Consider the following 20186-nt stretch of genomic DNA (forward strand, 5'->3'; position numbering starts at 1 on the left):
ATCAGGAACAAGACAAGGTTGCCCACTCTCACCACTCTTATTCAACATAGTTTTGGAAGTTTTAGCCACAGCAATCAGAGAAGAAAAGGAAATAAAAGGAATCCAAATCGGAAAAGAAGAAGTAAAGCTGTCACTGTTTGCAGATGACATGATCCTATACATAGAGAACCCTAAAGATGCTACCAGAAAACTACTAGAGCTAATCAATGAATTTGGTAAAGTGGCAGGATACAAAATTAATGCACAGAAATCTCTGGCATTCCTATATACTAATGATGAAAAATCTGAAAGTGAAATCAAGAAAACACTCCCATTTACCATTGCAACAAAAAGAATAAAATATCTAGGAATAAACCTACCTAAGGAGACAAAAGATCTGTATGCAGAAAATTATAAGACACTGATGAAAGAAATTAAAGATGATACAAATAGATGGAGAGATATACCATGTTCTTGGATTGGAAGAATCAACATTGTGAAAATGACTCTACTACCGAAAGCAATCTATAGATTCAATGCAATCCCTATCAAACTACCACTGGCATTTTTCACAGAACTAGAACAAAAAATTTTGCAATTTGTATGGAAACACAAAAGACCCCGAATAGCCAAAGCAATCTTGAGAACGAAAGAAGGAACTGGAGGAATCAGGCTCCCAGACTTCAGACTATACTACAAAGCTACAGTTATCAAAACGGTATGGTACTGGCACAAAAACAGAAAGATAGATCAATGGAACAGGATAGAAAGCCCAGAGATAAACCCACGCACATATGGTCACCTTGTCTTTGACAAAGGAGGCAGAAATGTACCGTGGAGAAAGGACAGCCTATTCAATAAGTGGTGCTGGGAAAACTGGACAGCTACATGTAAAAGTATGAAGTTAGATCACTCCCTAACACCATACACAAAAATAAGCTCAAAATGGATTAAAGACCTAAATGTAAGGCCAGAAACTATCAAACTCTTAGAGGAAAACATAGGCAGAACACTCTATGACATAAATCACAGCAAGATTCTTTCTGACCCACCTCCTAGAGTAATGGAAATAAAAACAAGAGTAAACAAATGGGACCTAATGAAACTTAAAAGCTTTTGCGCAGCAAAGGAAACCATAAAGAAGACCAAAAGACAACCCTCAGAATGGGAGAAAATATTTGCAAATGAAGCAACTGACAAAGGATTGATCTCCAAAATTTATAAGCAGCTCATGCAGCTTAATAACAAAAAAACAAACAACCCAATCCAAAAATGGGCAGAAGACCTAAATAGACATTTCTCCAAAGAAGATATACAGAGTGCCAACAAACACATGAAAGAATGCTCAACATCACTAATCATGAGAGAAATGCAAATCAAAACTACAATGAGATATCATCTCACACCAGTCAGAATGGCCATCATCAAAAAATCTAGAAACAATAAATGCTGGAGAGGGTGTGGAGAAAAGGGAACCCTCTTACACTGTTGGTGGGAATGTAAATTGATACAGCCACTGTGGAGAACAGTATGGAGGTTCCTTAAAAAGCTACAAATAGAACTACCATATGACCCAGCAATCCCACTACTGGGCATATACCCTGAGAAAACCATAATTCAAAAAGAGTCATGTACCAAAATGTTCATTGCAGCTCTATTTACAATAGCCCAGAGATGGAAACAACCTAAGTGTCCATCATCGGATGAATGGATAAAGAAGATGTGGCACATATACACAATGGAATATTACTCAGCCATAAAAAGAGACGAAATTGAGCTATTTGTAATGAGGTGGATAGATCTAGAGTCTGTCATACAGAGTGAAGTAAGTCAGAAAGAGAGAGACAAATACCGTATGCTAACACATATATATGGAATTTAAAAAAAAAAAAAAATGTCATGAAAAACCTAGGGGTGAAACAGGAATAAAGACTCAGACTTACTAGAGAATGGACTTGAGGCTATGGGGAGGGGGAAGTGTAAACGGTGACAAAGCGATAAAGAGGCATGGACATATATACACTACCAAACGTAAGGTAGATAGCTAGTGGGAAGCAGCCGCATAGCACAGGGAGATCAGCTCGGTGCTTTGTGACCGCCTGGAGGGGTGGGATAGGGAGGGTGGGAGGGAGGGAAACGCAAGCGGGAAGAGATATGGGAATATATGTATATATATAACTGATTCATTTTGTTGTGAAGCTGAAACTAACATACCATTGTAAAGCAATTATACTCCAATAAAGATGTTAAAAAAAAAAAAAAAAAAAAAAAAAAAAAATGATTTGAAAGTGCTCCCTACTCCTTTGCTTTCTTGAAGAGCTTGCAATAAAATTGCTATTGTTTCTTCCTTAAAGTTTTATTAGAACTTACCAGTGAATCCTATCTGTGGGAAGGTTTTTGTAATCACTAATTCAACTACACTAACACATGTAGGGTTATGCAGAAGAAATTCCTACCTAGACTGATCAGATTCATTGGAAAAAAAATTAAACATCAAAAAATGACACAGAAAGAGTCCTTTTCCAATGATTTTGTTTGTTTGTTTTACCTGTTTTTTTTTGGGGGGAGAGGGGGGTTACCAAAATTTGTTTGTAATATTCTCATTTATCCCTCGAATGACTGAAAGGTCTATAGTGACATTTCCTCTTCCATTCCTAATAATGATAACATGTGTTTCTTTATCGCTTTTTCTTGGTCAATCTAACTAGAAGATTATCAGTTGAATAGTCCTTTCAAAACATCAGTATTTATCTTTATTAATTTTTAATGGAAATATTTGTTGGGTTCTTTTCTATTTCATTAATGTCTGTTTTGTCTTTATTACATACTAAGGCTTAATGTGACTTTCTTTTCCTTGCTGTTTATGGGATAAACTTGGATCACTTACTTAAAAATTTCTTCTTTTCTAATATAACCATTTAAATATAATTAAAGCTAGTAATTTCTTTTTCTCAGCAGCATTATTAACATATATCCTGAACATTTTTAGATGTTGAATCTTTAATATTATTAGCTATGAAATATTTTCTAATTTAAGTGGCGATTTCTTCTTTAACCCATGCATTATTTAGGAGTATACTATTTAACTACCAAATAATTGGTGATTTTCTAGACAGCTTATTAATTTTGATTTCTAATTTTGTTCAATTTTATCAGAGAATATACCCTATAAGTATACTTTTGAAATTTATTGAAACATATTTCATAGCTCAGCATTTGGTCTACCCTGGTGAACATTCTATGGCCACTTGAAAGAATTGTGAATTCTGCAGTGGTCAGGTATAGAGTTCTAGATATATCTAGTTTGTTAGTTTTTCTGATAATATTGTTTATAGCTTCTATATCCTCTGCAATATTTGGTACTTGTTATGTAACAATTTAATAATTTAATAGATATGAATGTTAAAGTCTCTAACAAAGATTACATATATTTCTATTTGTCCCATTAGTTCTATTAGTTTTTGCTTTGTATATTTTGAAGCTGGGTATTTAGGTGCATACACATTTAGGAATTTTATGTCTGCCTGACTCTCTCATTAATATATAATAACTTTATTTTATTGTTGATAATGTTACTTTCCCTTGAATTGTACTTCATCTTATGTTAATATAGCCACATCAGCTTATTTAAGAATACTCTTTGCATGATATCTTTCCCCACCCTTTTACTTTCCATTTATCTGTGTTTTTATATAAAATATGTCTGTCATAACGTCCTTTAGTTTGGCATTGCTTTTCTATCCAGTTGAACAATCTATAGCCTTCCACTGGGATGTTTAATCCATTTATATTTAATGTAATTATTGACATAGTGGATTTAAGTCTACTATTTTGCTATTTGTTTCCTATTGTTCTCTTCCTTTTTGTTTGTTTTCTTTTGGATTAAACATGCTTTTAAAAATTCTATGTTTGCATCAATTTGCTTTTTAGCTATATTTTCTTGTATTTTTAGTGGTTACTCTAGAGATTACAGCTGCATCTTTAATTTACAACCTACATAGAATTAGCATCATATCACTTTATGCAAAATGCAGGAGGATCCTTATGACAAATAAGTCCATGTATCCCTCTTTCACAGTATGTACTATTGTCATCGTGTATTTTATTTCTATGCATGCTGTAAACCACACAACACAATATTAAAATTTTTGTTTTAAAATAATGGGTTTCTTTAAAATAAAATAGGGTCATCTTTTATATTTACCCACATGTTTGCCATTTATTATTTATGCTTTCTTATAGATCAGTTTCAAATTATATCATTTCCTTAGGGGATGAGAAACTTCCTTTAACATTTCTTGTAACACAATCTGTGGCCACAAAGTACGTCAGGTTTTCTCTATCTGCAAATGTCATTAACTCACCCTCAGTTTTGAAGAACACTTTTTCTGAGTACAGAATTCTAAATAGTTTATTCTTTTTTTTTCCTTTAGACACTTTAAAGATATAATTCCATTTTCATTTGGACTCAGCTGTTTCTGATAAAATGTTTGTGATCATTTGTATCTTTCTTCCAACATTTCTAATCATTTGTTTAGACAATTCAGCAAGCTATGTATTTGGGTTATTTTAAGTTTCAGTTCCAGAATTACTATTTGGTTCTTTTTTTATAGTCTATATTTTTTTTAGGGAATGTCCCATTTGTTCACTTATTATGTCCATTTTTAAAATATATTTATAACATATTACATATGTTACAATTATATATTGTAACATATTGTTATTTTATGTTGCATGTATTTATATTATGTTATTATAATAGGTGAATCCTTTTGATCCCCTGAGGCTTGTTTTACTCTTCCTTAGGGCTCATCTATTCTGGTTTTTCCTTAGCCCTAGGGCATGTCCTGTACTCTAGTTTGTGGTTCTTACTCATGAGACATGGACGCCCGGGATGCTTACTGAAGTCTCTCCACTTTATGTGGCCAGAACACTGCTGTCTCCTAGCATTGTGCATCTCTGTCTTCTAGCCCTTATCAGCTTTCGACCTAAAGCTGTTGCCCTCTTCCAGGCCACTTGGAGTCTCATCCTGTGCATCAACCATTCACTCACCAGATAAGGACCTGCAGAAAATCCTCATGGAGACCTCTGGTGCTCCCTACTCAATGCAGCTTTCTCCTTTCTGGTCCCATTCCCACAAATTCTAGCTACTTCTGCAGCCCCAACTCTGATCTATGCACCCTCCATTCAGTGAGACTGCTGTTGTCTTCATGGGAACCATGTCTTTGCACCGTGGCCAGCAAAGTGTTCCCAGAGAGAGAGCTGGGCAAAGGTGATGCCCACCTTACAAATTCCCTTCTCTTGAGGACCATGTACTGTGTTGCTTGTTGCAAGAGTCTGAAACAACTGACCAATACATTTTGTCCAGTTTTATAGTTTTTGCATGTAGAAAAGTAAGTGTGGTACCAGTTACTTCACCATGAACAGTAGAGAAAATACCTTTTGAAAAATACCCATTAAAGTCAATATTGTGAGCTTATTCCCTTTTCTGACTGAAGAATATAAAATAATAAATAACAAGGAAACTACCCAATGCCTCAACCAGCACTTGGCACTTATGGCCCATTCAGTAAGACCTTGCTGGGAAGGGTGATAGATGGATGGAAGATGTTTTAGACAGGGTTGAACCTTTTTTAAGTACCACGTGCCATTTAGTTTGGAAAGTTAAGAGATAACGCGAATGCATATGCATTCTTCTTTTGGATAAATAGATGTGTATTTGGTGTATATGTGTGGGTGTTTACATACTTGTTTATAAATCCACACACATGTATGGCCATGGCTTTCTCTGTCCACTGATGACTTGTTGATAATCAAAATTAGTGATAAAAGCACACCACTGCTTGAAAAACAAATAATTACAATAAATTATATATCCTATTATAACATCATTTGTATATGCATTTTTAGTTTGTGTTTTTGGAAAGTCTGATACTGACAGTTTGAGAAAACTAATCTGGTGGCATTCTATTCACAGTATGGAAATGCCACAATAAATCCAACACAGTCATCTGAAAATGTTTGTTTTATTTGGGGTATTAGGTTGCGATGTTAAACTTAACTAAGTCAGTATTATCAAAATAAGTCATTGTGAATGTAGCTCTTAAATTATGGGAAGGAATAGCAAGTGAGAGAGCCTTCATTAAAGACAGTACAGTATTCCTTAACAGCAAAGATAAAAGCAAGCGTGAACTCTGTACATGGTCCTCAACTTTCTTCTTCTTAAGTCAAGTATTAGTTATTTTAAACATTGTGTCTTTATCAAGTTCCTATTCTGCTTCGTCAACATTGCTTGGTGGCCTGACCCTGCAGTCTGAGATGCAAGTTGCCAGAATTACTTTGAAATTTGATCACCTTAGTGTCCTGGGTACTGTTGGTAAATTGGGAACCCACCCTCCAATCCAGCAGATATTGCCTTCCAACTTCTTGGCCCTAGAACCATGATTTAATAGGGTCATTGTTCCAAGAGGACCCTGAAGTTTTATTAAGAATGTAATGACCTACAACCATAAAGCAGAATTTAATACAACCATTGTACATTATGTCCAGAAGTTAGCAGTTAGGTCAAAGTGTGATAAAACTGAGAGGAAGTAATCGTTTTTTGGTTGTTTATATAATAAAATAAACATTGTTTGAGGTACTAGAATTTTTATTTGTTTTCCAGGATGGAATGTCACATTTTTATTAAATGACCAGCAGTTACATCTATAGGGCACCAAAGTCTCAAATCCTTTTTGACATGTTGGAACACAGTAACATGAATTATATATTTCAAGGCTTTTGTAACTCTGATTTATTTCTGCCTGGAGGCCTGGAATTGGGAATTGAGCAGCTTCCAGAATGAGGCTGAAATACACAGATGGCATAAGCTGGGCACAGACTGAGTTACAGTCACATGCTTTAGTGGTGAGCTGTCACCAGCATCCTATACTTGAGAGCTTCTTACTTAGAAAACTTAAAAACTATTGCCTTCAATAGTATCTTCCATCCATATTTCTTTAGTCTGCAAAATGTTCCCCCAGACTACAATGTAAGAATATTATGAAAATCCTTTGAATAGTAGTCTAGGTGTAGTGTTTTCATATCATAATGTCACTCTCTTAAGTCATCTTAGAAGCTTTTATGATCACAATTCACTGATCACTATTCATTTCATTTTACACTAAAAATGTTCCTGCTCATTCTGTCCAAGGTTTCCATAGAAACAAACTAACAGATGTTCAACTCAGAAAGCATTTATTGAAAGCCAGCCAGGTACTAAACACTGTTCCAGGTATTGGTGACAAATACATAAAAATAATTTAGCATTTTAAAACACCATTTATTTTATCATCTTGCATCATCCCTGAAACTGCCTCCAGACTTAGTACCACTGGCTCCCTCAGGCCACAGCCATGAACCCAGGCTGGGGGCTGGGATTGAGCTCACATCTCCTCACACCTTTGAAGTGAGAAAGGACACTGACATGAGTTTGGTGCCTGTTAGTTGCCAGGCCCTGAGTTGGGCACATTACCTACCTATGATGCTTCATTCAGTCTCCAGGACAAGTCGATGGGTGGTTGCATTCAGGGAGGATACCGGGACTCTGCCTGCCCAGGTTTGCCATGCCCAATTCACACCAGACAGGTTTACCTTCTCGGAAGCCCTGGACCACTGTGTCCGTCCCCCGCTGACCCAACAACAGGAGCAGGTATCTCTGTCACATCCACCATTCACTCATCATTCACTCATCCATCCGTGTGTTCATCTGTTTGTGTGTGTGCACACCCAGCCACCTAAATCAGTAGGTCTCTGAACCAGCACTCACGGGCAGGTATGCCTACCCTGCACCACTGTCTGGATTCTGGCTTTGATCCACCATATTTCCACCCAGATATTAAGCCAGGGTCCACAAGTTCAGGTTTCAAGGGAGCTTTATTTATATCCTGATTTCTGTCACGATGTCATCCCGGGAAGCAAACAGAGCTTCCCAGTTGTCTCTTTGGAGACTTACAGATGCCCAGGCCCCTGCTTTTATGGATGCCTTGTGGTCCTCTTATGAGTCTGATCTCTAACCACCGTTCTGGGCAAGAAGAGAGGTTCCCAGCACAGCATGCTAATTGATGTCATGAGAGCCAGGAAAGCACTAACCACCAGTGTGACACATTTGCCCCATAGCACTTAATGATTCTGGAGGACTTCCAAGAAAATGAAGTTTAGTGGTACAGTGATTGTAATCTTAAGAGGTTACTATGAATGAAATATAAAATATTCATATTTATGAAATAAAAGCAATTAGTTGATATCAAAATTAAAACATTGAGCGTTTGCTTCTTCACAGTCCATGCTCTGAAAAGCTGTCTTATTAGTGAGAGAGATACAAGTGGAAAAAAATATAAGGCAGTGCCTTTAACAAATTCCTTAACTTTTAAATATATAACAAGTACATTTATAAAGGAGATTTGAGAATTAGTTTTATGAAGGTAAAATTAATATGGATTATTAAAAGAGAAATCCTTCAAGAGTTCACTCACACAATGCAGAAAGTCTCCTGTGAGCACATCTCTAGCATCACTGAAACAGAAAATAAAGGCACAAGTGCCGTGAAATGCCATCTTTCAAGCAATATTAGATGGAAGTTTTGCTGTGTTGCATTTTCTTTATAACACAAAAACCCCAGTAGATGCAGCTATTAAATGACTTGGGAAATAGTGCAGCACTTGTTCAAATGTTCAGCACAGTTGTGCAGATAATTTAAGAAATGTTTCCATCGTGTGCAGTTGAAGCTACCACCAACATTCCTGAAGGTCCCATCATTTCATGAGTCCCACTGCTGACTGCCCTTCACTAAGATGTTCCTTTGGGCTCAAAAGGATATAGAAGTAAAAATAATTCCTTATACTTGGAGAGGCCTTTATTGTGTATAAATCTCAGATCTTGTTTTATTTTATTGACAAATCAGCCATGTGGGCTTTCCTTCCTCTGCACACGTCTTTCTTCTTTGTCATCTTCCTTTGCACGAACCCTTCATTCCTTTTCCCATGAATGTGCCATCCTTGAGCTCAATAGTTGGCTCAGATGTCCATCTTCTCTGACTTCTTCCCTGGGTCCTCCAGGCAAAGCCCTTTTCTCCTGGCAAGCCCACCCTGCACTGTGTTCTTCCCCTTGTAGGGGCATCTCTTCCCATGTGCACCACATGGTGATTTACAGCTAATATATCCCGGTAAGACCATTCTTGAGAGGGTAGGTCTGGTCATATTTCTTATGGAACCTCCTGCCTAGTAAGATAACTGGCATATTCTAGGACTTCACTGAAGATGTGGGGATGGTGGATGAGTGGGTGGGTGGATGAATGGATAACTGAATAGAGGGATGGACAAGGAGAAGTTAGTGAAAGGGAGGATGAAGAATGAATTATAAAATGTTAGGTTTTACTGGGTTTTTTAATTTTAATATTTCACAGTTTTCTTCCGTGCCTGGATTAAGCATATTTTACTTTTATTAATTTAGAAAGTGTAATTTTGTTAAATGTAGGATGAATAAATATAAATAAATAGAGCTTCAGGGATAGAATTAAGTTGAAGCAAGTCTAGAACATGAGTCTTCTAGGTCCTCACTATCATATGCACCTACTCCTAAGTAGATGTCAGCTTTCAATTTATATCAGTTGTTTTCCCCTTAAATTTTTCAATGATATTTTTTCAGAGTCGTATGGATCATTTGTAATACTGATGACCTTTTTTCCTCCTTTAGGATATCTGTAAAGCCCTGTGGTGCCACCGGATTGGGAGGAAATGTGAGACTAAATTTATGCCAGCGGCAGAAGGCACAACTTGTGGGCGTGACAGGGTAAGAAGCTAATCTTAGGCACATACATCATACTCAGATGTCAGTCTTTCAACCATGCATCTTTCCTCTGCTTGCCTTGGTATTTTTTAAGCCCATCCTTCTGATATATATGTCCATATCTATACCCATGTCAAAAGATTGTGTTTAATTTATATTAATTCTATGAAGAGGACTCCCCTTCATACTTTTCCAATGATATAATTGATGAGCTGCCTGGAATAAATAGACATAAATGTCAGGCAACAGGTGATGGCTGAATCTGTTTAATGAAGGAAAATGTTAAACTCTGGACCACCTTTTAATCAAATAAAGAACCAGCATTCAGCAGTTCTGTTAAAGCCTCAAAGCATCAGCTTGAAGACTGTGGAATAGATCCTTCTGACCTATTGTTGCTCCTGTGAAAATGAGAGAAGTGCTCTAGTGGGGAAAAGAAGAAATTCATAAGACAGCAAGTTTATTACTAACTGGGGGGCAATGACAATTCTGTCATTAACACTTAAAAATAAATTATCTTAACACTCAAGAGTAATCTTTTAATCCTTTTGATTTAAACTGTGATTGTATTTTTTTTCAGAATATAAAAGACTATTGATAAAGATAGAAACATATTGGAACCAAATTGTCACTGTAACCATTTTCATCCATATGTATCTGAACTTTTTAGTGATGCTAATGAGTACACAATAGAAATCTATGCCTGAATATCATTGATCCAGGATGTTTAAAGTCCGAAGTAAACCTATCATACCATAAACATATTTAAATGTGAATACAAACAGAAAGGATTTAAAGTATTAGGACACAATGCTAACATAATGCTCTTGGGTTGAATTATTGCAAAGCTGACTGAGGAAATGAAGAGAAATGAAGTAAATTTGCTTAAGAATAGCACCCAGCGACCATTCATCCTACACATGTTAATATGCTTTATTTTCAGACTTTCCCAGGGTGAGACTGATATTTAAATCCTTCTAGGGATTTAGGCAGCAGTAAATTAATCCATAACAAAAATGTCTAATTAAAATGCTTTTAGTTTCTTGAAAGGGAAAATAGATTTGCTTAGGTACTGCAATGTGGAAATACCAACCGTCACGGGATACCAGGGAATTTACCTGAACATTAACTGCAGGTGATCACGATTCTTTGCACATAACTGACTAAAACTGACCAAATTTTGCAAATCTGATAGTTTGCCAAATTATGCCTATTTATGGAAAGGTTGGCAGCCCTTCCATTGTTGCCTTGGTGATGGTTCACACAGGTATGGTGTGGTTCTCCAGGTGTCCTACTTTCTTTAAAATCTACTATTTTCCTTGGATGAAGTTACAGCTGTGATGCCACCCATATATTCCTGTTACGTTCTATTTACCTTAAAAGCAATTAAATTGGTTTTCATTGGTATTTTAAAATATTTTTTTCCTGGTGTTTCCTCATATTGAAAAGAATTAAAGCACATTAAGCTGGACTGGATGCCTACAAATTACACAGCAGTGAGTGTTCTGCCCAGGATTGAATGGCTGCCCAGTGGCCATGCTGGGACAAGCATCAGAAGTTCATGTAAAAGCCCCCTTTCGTGTTAGTTGTGTCATCCTGTATCACTGGTCCACAAGTGTCCATGAGGTTCATTGGTTGAGAAGCATGCATTACCAAAAGTCAGTATCTCAGTACTTTGGAATATTCCAGAACAATGGATGGGCTGTAGATAACTGACAACAACTGTACTGCTTCTGTGCATCTTTCTCCTAGATGGGAACCTATTTTCCTCCATCAGCTACCAATGCTGAGGCTCTGCATGGGTGTGCATGCTGGTGAACCTGAGTGGTCAGGGTGTCTTTCAGTGGCAAGCACTGTACTAAGAACATTATATACATTGAATTGTCACAGGCACCCTGGACGGTGAGCCTAGGGCAGCCCCCCACTGTACACCAAAGAACTCTTCCAGGAAAAAGACACTCGGTTTCTCTGCTCTCATGCCATGAGAAATCCAGAACAGGGGTCAGGACCACAGCCTGTATGCATGCTGAAGCAGATTCCGGTTCTTTAATGATCCCTAGTAGAAAATTAAACCATCTCTCACTTTGTGATTACGTTGCAAATGGTCCGAGGCACTTGGCCTGTGTCATTGCATTGGGTCTTTGGAACAAGCCAGTCTGGTGGTTTCCCTCATCCCTGATGTTCACAGGAGGACGGACAGGCTCAGGGCACCTGAGTCAGTGCCCCAGGTCACACACCTAGTTGAAGTGATACGCGGGGCTCATTTTCACCTCAAGAACGGTGTACGTTCTTGTGCCTCATTATGCTGCTGCCCTGTCTGTACGGGGTTTAAGTGTAACAATGGATTCCTTGAACAGTATCACAACAGGGTGTGAGCCTTATCATGACATCACACTGTCCAAGATAAAGCCTCTTTCATAAGCCACACTCTCCATCGGTAAAATGTAAAATTGTGATAAACATGGGATTGTTCTTAGAAATACAACTGGTGCTTCAGTAGACATTTTATGTGTCCATTTCACACAAGGGTCTTACCCCCGACCACCCCACTGACTGGCTCCACAGGTCTGTGACCTGCATGAAATTAGACTCAAATTGTATGTATGTATGTCCGTGTTTGTGTGTCTGCGTGCACCTAGGCATTCCCCCCAACCTCCTTGGGAGAAGATGTAGTGCATTCTCCTCAGAATCTCAAAAAGTTTTCTTAAATAATTTTTAAGGATAGTCACTTAAGGATACTCCTGGGCCTATATCCAGAGAAAACCATAATTTGAAAAGATACATGCACCCCAATGTTCATAGCAGCACTATTCACAGTAGCCAGGACATGGAAGCAACCTAAATGTCCATCGAGAGATGAATGGATAAAGATGTGGCACATGTATACAATGGAATACTACTCAGCCATAAAAAGAGAATGAAATAATGCCATTTGCAGCAATGTGAATGGACCTAGAGATTATCATACAAGTGCAGTAAACCAGAGAAGGATGAATATCATATGATATAGCTTATATGTGGAATCTAAAAAAATGATACAGATGAACTTACTTATGCACAAAACATAAATAGACCCACAGACATAGAAAACAAACTTATGGTTAACAAAGGGAAAGGGGGGTGTAAATTAGGAGTTTAGGATTAACATATACACACTACTGGATGCAAAATAGATAACCAATAGGGACCTACTGTATAACACATGAAACTATACTCAATATTTCTTAATAACCTATAAGGGAAAATAATCTGAAAAAAATGGATATATATGTAAGTATAATTGAATCACTTTGCTGTACACCTGAAACTAACATAACATTGTAAATCAACTATACTTCAATTAAAAAAAGGATACTCTGGCAAAACCAAAAAAAAAATGCATTTGTAAGACTGTTAATTGCAGCAATAATTATCAAAGCAAAAACCTGGAAATGATGCAAATGTCCATCAGAAGGGGACTGGTTGGAAATATACCTAATGGAGCGTTTTGTAACTACAACAGAGGAAAGAGGGATGTGTCTATCTTCTTCTGTGGAATGAACTACAGAACATATTGTTAAATGAAAAAGCAGGATGGAAAAAGATGTGGATAATATGGGGTCATTTATGAAAGAAAAGGAAATACCAGTCTATATATAATTACTTATATTAAAAAATAAAAGGATAAACTCTAAATTAAAAAAAAAAACATAAACATTTTCTGTAATTTTAAAACAAAACTAGACCAAATTTTATTAAAGTAATTCATAAACATCCCAAGCAAAATGAAACAATCTAACCTAAATAGGTTCCATTTAGGCTTTAAGTCAAGTTATTGGCTTAACTATGACCACAACAGAGGAATTATCCAAGTGACTTTAAAACCCAGCACTTTGTGCATCTCAAGTAGAATTCATCCAGTAGACACCAAGTACTGCAAGGAACCTTAAACAGTTCAGCAATCATATCAACATTGATAGGTTGGATTTGCTCTTCTGAAACTATTATTTTTATAGACTCCTACACAACGCTTTGCCGGCAGAATGTCAATTGTGCCCAGTGAATGGGTCCATCAGTGGGAAAACCAACGGCATTGAATGCACGCTAGATCTTGTGTAGTTTTTGCATGTGGTGGAAGTGAAGAAACCATGTAGATTTTAGCAGAATTAACATCTATGAATGCTTCTCTGGAGAAAGGGGAGCTGATAGCATCTCCAGCCTCGTAGGGACAGGAGGAGCCCTGTGTGGGTTATTTTGTGTCCTTAGAAAGCTGTGTGACCTCTGACATGCATCACTTATAACCTCCAGGCTCCCAGCCCAGGTGCTTTGGAGCAAAAGCACAGAGCACCGGCCAGAAATGACAAGGTGTTTAGCCACATGGAACCTCCAGCTGGATTTTTCTACCTGACAGTCAGTCTGTTCCGACAGTGAGAGGTGAAGAGCACGTTGTTTCCAGGAAAGGTTAGAGCTCCTACACCTGAGAGGTGAACAATTGGACTGAGTGTTCCTGCAACACAAATTAACTACACGTGTTCGGTTCCAGCAGCTCAGACAGAAGTTTGAAAATGATTTTGCTCTGTACCTTCCCTTTATGTGGATGTATAGAACAAGACTAGGTCTGGAAAGAAGAAAAGAAGCTGCATGAAATGTATGTTTATTATGTGCTACCTGAGGGTAGGGATGCTGATGTCTGCCTATGTGACCAAACTCCCCTCGGCTCAGCATTGCAGTAGTGATGTACTACCCACAAGTCAGATCACTGTTTTGTTTTGTTTTTAATTTTCAGTGGTGCCGCGGAGGGCAGTGTGTGAAATATGGTGACGAAGGCCCCAAGCCCACCCACGGCCACTGGTCAGACTGGTCTCCCTGGTCTCCTTGCTCCAGGACCTGCGGAGGAGGGGTGTCTCACAGGGACCGGCTCTGCACCAACCCCAGGTGAGCGCACTGGACCTCCCTCCTCATCAACACCCATCTCTCTGCTACGAACTTTCCAAACAGCATGTAGACATAAGCTCAGTGAAAGTAATTCTGTACTCCCCATATTACTGTAAAAGAACGCTAAGTCAGAAAGCCCTTTTACTCAAGCATTTTTTGTACAACGATGTCTCTGTGGTATAATTTAAGGTGCTTATAACTACCTGACCACAGCAAAAGTAACGGAGTCAACAGTGATATTCAAGAACTGGATTTTAACCATGCTTACATGAAATACCAAGGTTCTGCCTAAAATAAGGAGATAAATCATAAGTATAGAGAACCCAAATCAATAAATAAGTATCAGTAAGAACAATTTTTTCATGTGAGAAAACCAAAGTCTTGGTTTTTCATCAAATATATTTCCCTTCACAACATGTGGTCTCAGTGTGTCTTCTGTAGACGATGAGGATGTTAAAAGCAGTCACCAATGCAGTGGAATGAAGGGGTTTTTCAGTTCTCCTTTTGCACCTATATATGTTTAACTTATGTTAAGACTAAGTAAAATGATTTATTTCAGTCCTGTCTTTAATGCATGAGACCTGATTGGTCCCCTTCATCGACAGGGTGCTCTTGTGCTGGTGTGTCCACGTGAATTCTAAGGGGTGAGAGGGGTGTTTGCTGTCTCTTCCAACCAGTGGAAGACAAGTGCTTGTTCTGTCCCCATCCGGTGTCCTCGCCTTGTCACAAGGAGGCTGGTAGGGGAAAGAAGTTGCCATCTGGACAGCAAAGTAGTTGAATTTCAGTCTCAGTTCTGCTTTCTCCCAGCTGCCCTCCTGTAGTCATCCTCTCCTTTATGGAATTCGGAGAACAACGATGCTCACCCTGCCCACTACAGGGAGACGAGCAAATACGTGCAAACTGACTTCCCAAATTCTAACCTGTTCTACCAACGCTGCAATTATTTGCACACTCAATAGAAAAGGAAACTACTACCCATATCATTAATATGTAAGAAAATGCCAGTGCCTTCTTAGGAATGCACTTCTCTTAACTGGTGACAGTAAGTATCTTTACTTAATGGTCACCAGTTTCCTATGTTAAATCTTTAACATTATCTGCTCCATCTCCCTAATAAGCCTCATTTCAAGGGAGGGGTGAGTAGCTATTCAAAGGCAAGGTTTCTAACTGGACACTATACATTCCAGACCATCGAATGGAGGGAAGTTTTGTGCGGGATCCACGCGAACTCTGAAGCTCTGCAACAGTCAGAAATGTCCCCATAACAGTGTCGACTTCCGTGCCCTGCAGTGTGCCGAGTACAATAGCAAACGGTTCCGAGGATGGTACTACAAGTGGAAACCGTACACCCACGTAGAAGGTAAATCTCAAATCCCACTTTCTGGTGGCAGCTGCGGACTTCTTTACTCTTTAAAGAACTATGTGATCAATAGTGTGCATCCGGATAGACTGAGTATTGCTGTTAGGGCAACGTCACAGGTTCTTTCCCTGTTGCTAGTTTGATTCTGTCTGCCCAAAGGCCACCGGCACCTTATCTAAACTTGACCAGCTGTGGGCTCAGAATAAAAGCAAACAAGATAGAGAACATGTGCAAAATACCATGAAATCTTTAAAGAAGTGATAAAGCACTCAAAGTAGACGATTTATTGGTAATGAATCAATTCTTTTTTAATACAAATCATGGTAGTTGATGGTGAGATGGTGTTGAATATGTCACCCATTGAACACTCATCATTGTCAGAGAATGAAAGCAAATTCACGTCTTTTGGAAAATCAGATAATATACCACGTATCTGGAAAGTCTTGATCTACAACTTATAAACCAGGAAATTTATTTGTACCATATATAAGACTGTACTCTCCAGTTGAAGAGAAATATGTACTGGCCTTCTGATCATAGTAACTTGAACTCAGTAGCTCAAGTAACATAATCTGAAGATAAATTCAAAGAACCCCTAATCATCTCATTCTTTGAAAATGAGAGTACTGTGTTACCCAAGAAACACTTGAGAAGTACGTAAGTTAGGCCATCTCATCGGGCACTTAACTTTTGCCATCCCAAAATATATAATGTTATCATGGTGAGAGTTTTATGGATTCAGCAAATTCTGGAAGGAAAATTTAAGCAGTTTCAAACAAAGCTATTTTTGGTTGGGTTTTTACTCCTAAAATTAAGTAAACGTTAAGAAAAATTAAGCCAGTGAGAAACAAAGGCACAGGAGAAAATAGTAGAAAGAACTTCGAAATTGGGGTCAAAAAATCTGTGTGCTGTTTCTGGCTTTGCTAGTCTGCAGTAAATAAATTCGTGAATCATGGAAACACATATTAAATTTGATTCTTAGAATTATTCAGTTGGGGTTCTTATCCTGCACTATAAAGAAAATATTTGTACATGAGTCTCGGGCCTGTGAAAACTCCTCAGGCAGATAATTTTTTATTATCAGCTGTTCTCTTCTTTACCAAGAAGAGAACAAAGGGAAAAGAAAAAGTTTCTACAAAAGTTCGTATTAGCCATATAAGTCATAAATCCTTGAAGTGGATCACCGAGAGTATATGCACTTGATCTGCCAATCTGTAGTAGATAATGAGACCTATATTCTCCATGTATCAGTGTTTTTTGACAATCCATTATATTTATTTAAAAAACAATGTTCTCTGGAGATTTCATCCAAAAGTTATTCTCTTTATCAGTTTAAAAATACTATGTATTTTAGTAAATGCATTAGCTGTTAAGAAATTTTGTGATTATTTTGAGTATTTTATTACACTTTATTGGTAAGAACTTTGTGTATTGCTACAAAATAGTAGTGACTTTTTGCATTTCTAGAAAGAGTAATTAACTATACTAGTAAAATAAGCGAACAGTAATGTAGTTCAAGTCAACAAATGTTTATTGAATGCCTACTATGTGCCAACCACTGTGTACGGAGCAAGGACCGATAAAGGACACAGTTGAAAAAAAATAATAGTGAAGCTTTAAAAAATATTTTAAAAAATTCAAGGGGAAAAACCAAGCCTAAAGAGGCAATTTATAAAAATGTCTTTGCAATGTATTATTGTGTGGGAGTTATTTTATGGGCAAAAAAGAAAAAAAATAGTCTATCTAAAATTTAGAGCAAAAAAAAATGATCAGAGCTTAAGTATCTTTCTTATTTGTGTTTGTGTGTGTATTTCTTTTTAAGATCAGGACTTATGCAAACTCTACTGTATCGCAGAAGGATTTGATTTCTTCTTTTCTTTGTCAAATAAAGTCAAAGATGGGACTCCATGCTCGGAGGATAGCCGTAATGTTTGTATAGATGGGATATGTGAGGTAATAATGATCATTCATTCATTCAACAAACATCTCCCAACAGTCTGCTTTATGCCAGGCATCCTGTAAGGGGCTAGAGAGACCAGACATTTAAAACACACCCTTTCCCTCCAAATCACAGCCCAGAGGGAGAGAAAGCCAGATGAACATCTATGGAGACAGGCAGTGGCTTGTGGTAATGGAGGCGTGTGCAGAGAGCATGGCCGGGGGAAGGGTGGAGCTGATTCTCTCTTAGATATGGACCTAAGAGATTTGTAGGGTTCCTCAGGGAAGGGAAAGGGACGAGGGGTGTTGGGGAAGCAGGGAGGGGAACACAGAGATACAGGAAATCATGGGATGGTAGGAACCAGTTCAGGGGTCAGAGTACCCAGAGGCAGGCAGGAGCTGGGGGATGCTGAGGAGGTGAGTGAAGGGGAGAAGCTTGCAAAGGGCCATTTGCTGCGGGGACGAGGACTTGGGGTTTTTATCCACATGTCCCTGTGGAAGGCACTGGGACTGGGGACGCGATTGGACTCTTTCCAATCAGACGGCAGTAGCCAGGCAGTGGCACCAGAGTCAATGAAGGTAGGGACAGCACAGAGACAGGGGCCGCTTCACTGCTGTCGAGGGGTCTCGGGAAATCGGCAACCTCACTTCTGCTGGAGAGGGACTCAGGGCACAGGCTGGGAAAGATAGGCGGCTAAGTGAACGCAACGCCTGAGCTTGTTACCAGGCACAGAAGTGAGATGTAGGAAGAATTTTATTATAAACAAAGGGAGGGTGTTACATGCAATGGTCAGATACATTGCATGTAAATAATGGGCTTTTCAGGGAAGAAGTTACTCAATATTCATATTCAGTGGAGTCCAAAGACCTTGGTCCCAGGTCTGATTTTCTTTAAGGTGTAGACCATGACCACAGTAAAGTTGAATCATCCACTCAGACCCTCAGTGTAATCGTTTGAATGCATGAAGATTAGACTAAATGATTCTGTTCGGATCTCTTTCAGCCTTAAAATGCTCAACTGTCCACCCATTGTGTCTAATTATCAGTTGATTTGTTAAATATGTCATTGTTTTTATGTATTCTTAATGATACAGTATCACAATCCTTTATTTGTAATTCTGAAATCCAAAGATGTGTGAAATGGAAAGTTTATTTGACTGTAAAATATAAGCTGACCTGAATTTATTTGGTGGCAAAACTGTCTTGAACTGATACGACTATCTTCAGTTATGTTTATCCCGCTCACTGTAGAGATGCGCGCATTTTAGAAACATCGTTGCTGTCCGGAGCCCTGCAGGGACTCTCACATCATATATGTGTTAATTACCTTCCCACAATCCAAAAACCTCTTGAGTTCTGAAATGCATCTGGCCCTAGGATTTCAAACAAGGGATTGTGGACTATAGTTCATCCATCATTTCTGAATGGATTTTTTACGTAGCTAGCCTATATTCTTTGCTAGGAAATGTAAAATTGGCAAGCATCACAGAATATATAAACAGCTGCTAAAATTCTAGACAGTAGCCAAATGTGCCTTTTACATAATTTACTGCTGGGAATAATCGCCCTGTGGCCTGTGTTCCTTCTTTGCCTCTGCACAAGGCGATTCAAAAAAGCACAAGGCGAATTCCAGTGGAAACTCGTGAGGCCACATTGCTTGTCATTTGTGCTAAGTGCTTTATATCGGTCTGAAATTTACCCACGTCTCCAGCATGACAACCCGATAGGTTTAATTCTGGGCTCAGTGTAGGACAGTCGTGTAAAAACGCCAAAGAGGACAGGGTATGTTTGCCATGCGAAGGTCTCCTCCTTTGGATGGAAGCGTAGTTGACAGTCTCGCAGTGCACATACTGGGTATCCAATAAATATTTGTTAACTCTCCCGTGTTGGTGAAACTTTCAACTCGACGGGAAAAGGTTTGTGACTTTGCCCCTGTTGTCTTGTCTTTCATGAATGACACGTGACCTCGTGGGTCCCACAGAGAGTGGGGTGTGACAATGTGCTGGGATCCGATGCTGTGGAAGACTCCTGCGGTGTGTGCCGGGGAAATAACTCCAGCTGCACAACGCACAAGGGCCTCTATGCCAAGCAGCACCGTGCCAACCGTGAGTCCACCCACCGGAGCTGCCTGCCTGGCTGATCCAAGGGCGAAAGGAACCACCTGGTGGGAAGG

At 38.6% G+C, this 20186-nt stretch overlaps 1 protein-coding gene across 1 annotated transcript in view; it reads left to right on the top strand.

Annotated features, from left to right (window-relative positions):
• ADAMTS16 (ADAM metallopeptidase with thrombospondin type 1 motif 16) overlaps positions 1-20186 on the top strand; it is a 163003-nt gene that overhangs the window by 71010 nt on the left and 71807 nt on the right. The window contains exons 11-15 of the mRNA XM_073801842.1: positions 9712-9807; positions 14567-14715; positions 15903-16075; positions 17898-18028; positions 19995-20118. Coding sequence (XP_073657943.1) covers positions 9712-9807; positions 14567-14715; positions 15903-16075; positions 17898-18028; positions 19995-20118 — 673 coding nt within the window. The remainder of the gene's footprint in view (positions 1-9711; positions 9808-14566; positions 14716-15902; positions 16076-17897; positions 18029-19994; positions 20119-20186) is intronic.

This window comes from Tursiops truncatus, chromosome 3 (genome assembly GCF_011762595.2).
Source record: "Tursiops truncatus isolate mTurTru1 chromosome 3, mTurTru1.mat.Y, whole genome shotgun sequence".
NCBI classification, from domain to species: domain Eukaryota; kingdom Metazoa; phylum Chordata; class Mammalia; order Artiodactyla; family Delphinidae; genus Tursiops; species Tursiops truncatus.